The sequence below is a fragment of the Penaeus chinensis genome, chromosome 32 (genome assembly GCF_019202785.1).
Source record: "Penaeus chinensis breed Huanghai No. 1 chromosome 32, ASM1920278v2, whole genome shotgun sequence".
NCBI lineage: Eukaryota > Metazoa > Arthropoda > Malacostraca > Decapoda > Penaeidae > Penaeus > Penaeus chinensis.
In genome coordinates this window covers 627501-630000 of record NC_061850.1, presented here as the reverse complement: position 1 = coordinate 630000, position 2500 = coordinate 627501, and the positions used below count along the sequence as shown (strand labels likewise).

At 44.3% G+C, this 2500-nt stretch overlaps 1 protein-coding gene across 1 annotated transcript in view; it reads right to left on the bottom strand.

Annotated features, from left to right (window-relative positions):
* LOC125042320 overlaps positions 1-2500 on the bottom strand; it is a 19188-nt gene that overhangs the window by 16390 nt on the left and 298 nt on the right. Inside the window, exons 2-3 of the mRNA XM_047637857.1 lie at positions 1870-2500; positions 766-1708 (exon numbers count right to left, since the gene is read on the bottom strand). The exon at positions 1870-2500 is cut by the window's right edge and continues 86 nt beyond it. Coding sequence (XP_047493813.1) covers positions 766-1708; positions 1870-2500 — 1574 coding nt within the window. The remainder of the gene's footprint in view (positions 1-765; positions 1709-1869) is intronic.

Sequence of the window (2500 nt, the reverse complement as noted above, 5' to 3'; positions counted from 1 at the left end):
AGAGCAAAGTGCTCAATATACATGCACTGTAGACTGACATTTTTGTGCTGACTTTCAATGTGGAGTTCTCCCACACTCTGTCAGTTAGCTTTAACAGGGTACCTGCAGCTTTGCCTATCCTCTTGTTAATCTCTGAGTCTAATGAAAGAGATTCAGAGATGCTAGAGCCTAGGTACGTAAAATCCTCAACGACACCTAGCTCATAGTTGTCAATTTGGATTGAAGGCTTAATGGATGAGCCCTGAGACAGAATTTTGGTCTTTGAGAGGCTAATGATCAGGCCAAATTCTTTACAAGCTATGGAGAGGCGGTCCATCAAAAGTTGGAGCTCCTCTTCTGTGTGAGTGGCAATGCCAGCATCATCAGCAAATAGCATGTCTCTGATCATAGCCTCTCTTACTTTGGTTTTTGCTCTGAGTCTAGCAAGGTTGAAAAGCCGCCCATCGGACCGAGTCCTAAGGAAGATACCCTCTTTCACATCACCAAAAGCGTGTTTAAGGAGCATTGAGAAAAAGATCCCAAAGAGGGTTGGGGCTAGGACGCAACCTTGCTTCACGCCGTTGCGTATGTCAAAAGGCTCAGACAAATTTCCATCAAACTGCACTGTCCCTTTCATGTTCTGGTGGAAGGATCTAACTAGACAAAGGAGCTTTGGAGGGCAGCCAATTTTAGAAAGCGCCAAGTACAGTCCCTCACGACTAACTGTGTCAAACGCTTTAGTCAGATCGACAAAAGCAAGAAATAATGGCATATTTTGCTCCCTGCATTTCTCCTGAAGCTGTCTTGATGCAAAGATCATGTCAATAGTTGATCGGCCTGCCCTGAAACCACACTGAGATTCAGGATAGACACGCTCAGCAAGCTTTTGTAACCTGGCAAGAAGAACTCTTGCATATACCTTGCCCACTATACTAAGGAGAGATATGCCCCTGTAATTGTTGCAGTCACTCCGTTCACCTTTATTCTTGTAGAGAGTAACTATCTTAGTATCTCTCATGTCCTGTGGCACTTCACCTTCTGCCCAGCAACAACAAAGAAGATCATAAATAGGTTTAAGGAGGACTGTCTGACACTGTTTGATTAAATCAGGAGGTATCTCATCACTTCCTGGAGCTTTACCAGGGGCAAGCTGGTCAATAGCTTTACTCAGCTCAGAGATTGTAGGCATCTCATCAAGCTCATGTAAAACACTAAGTTGCTCCATCGCAGCAAGTGCGGACTCAGAAACAGAGCTCTGCCTAGAGTATAGGACAGAATAATGCTCTTTCCAGCGATCCAACTGCTTACCCTTGTCCACAATAAGTTCTCCAGAGGAGGATTTCAAGGGGGCAGATTTGATCTGAGTAGGCCCTGTTGCAGTCTTAATGCCCTCATACATGGCTCTGATATTGCCTGTAGCAGAGGCATTTTCAATGTGCTGACTCAGCTCCATCCAGTAGTCATTGGCGCAACGCCTGACCATCTGCTTGGCCTCATTTCTGGCTTGCCGGAGCTTGTACAGATTTTCTCTACTGGGGTGCTTGTTGTACACGCACTGCATTTGCCTCTTTTTCACAATAACAGGATTAAGTATCTTAGACTTTGTCTCAAACCAGTCAGAAGACTTGGTTTTTTTTCTACCAAAGGTTGCAAGTGCACAGCTGTGCATTGCAGATTTCAAAGACTGCCATCGCTTTTCAGCTTGATCTGACTCTATGATTGAATATTCCTTTTCAAAAAGGTTTGTAAATTGTGACACAAGCACAGGATCCTGCATGTTTGCAGTGTTCAGACGAGGCTTTCCCTTAGCCTTTTTGGAGAGAGCTTAACTTTGCAACAAACAAGCAAATGATCAGTATCACAGTCAGCACTGTGATAAGAACAAACAACTTTGATGGAATTGAGGTTTGATCTACGAACAAGCACAAGATCAAGCTGATGCCAATGCTTGCTGCGTGGATGTCTCCAAGAAACTTTATTCTGAGGTTTAGTCTGAAAGAATGAGTTAGCAACGCAAAGATTGAGACGCGTGCAAAATTCAAGAAGTCTCTGACCATTTTCATTAACTTTGCCAACATTGAGTTTGCCTAAACAAGAAGGCCAAGCCTCGTAGTCACTACCAACACGGGCATTGAAATCGCCAAGTAGAATAACTTGGTCTTTTGGAGGAACTTTCAGAAGGGTGGCACAGAGATTTTCATAAAACTCATCTTTTGTGTCAGAGGAGGCCATGAGAGTTGGCGCGTAGACACTGATGAGTGTCACAGGGCAAGTGGTGGTGTTGAGTCTCATTGTGAGAATACGTTCAGAGCCGTTTGTTGGAGGTTCAATCATTTTCAACAGACTATTCTTCACAGCAAAGCCGACACCATGCTCCCTTCTCTCATCTTTTGGCTTACCATGCCAATAGAAGGTATAGTCTTTCTCGCGTAGGCTAGCTGCCTCTGCAAGGCGCGTCTCCTGCAGTGCAACAATGTCGACATCAAGTCTAGAGAGCTCATTGTTTATAACTGCAGTTTTT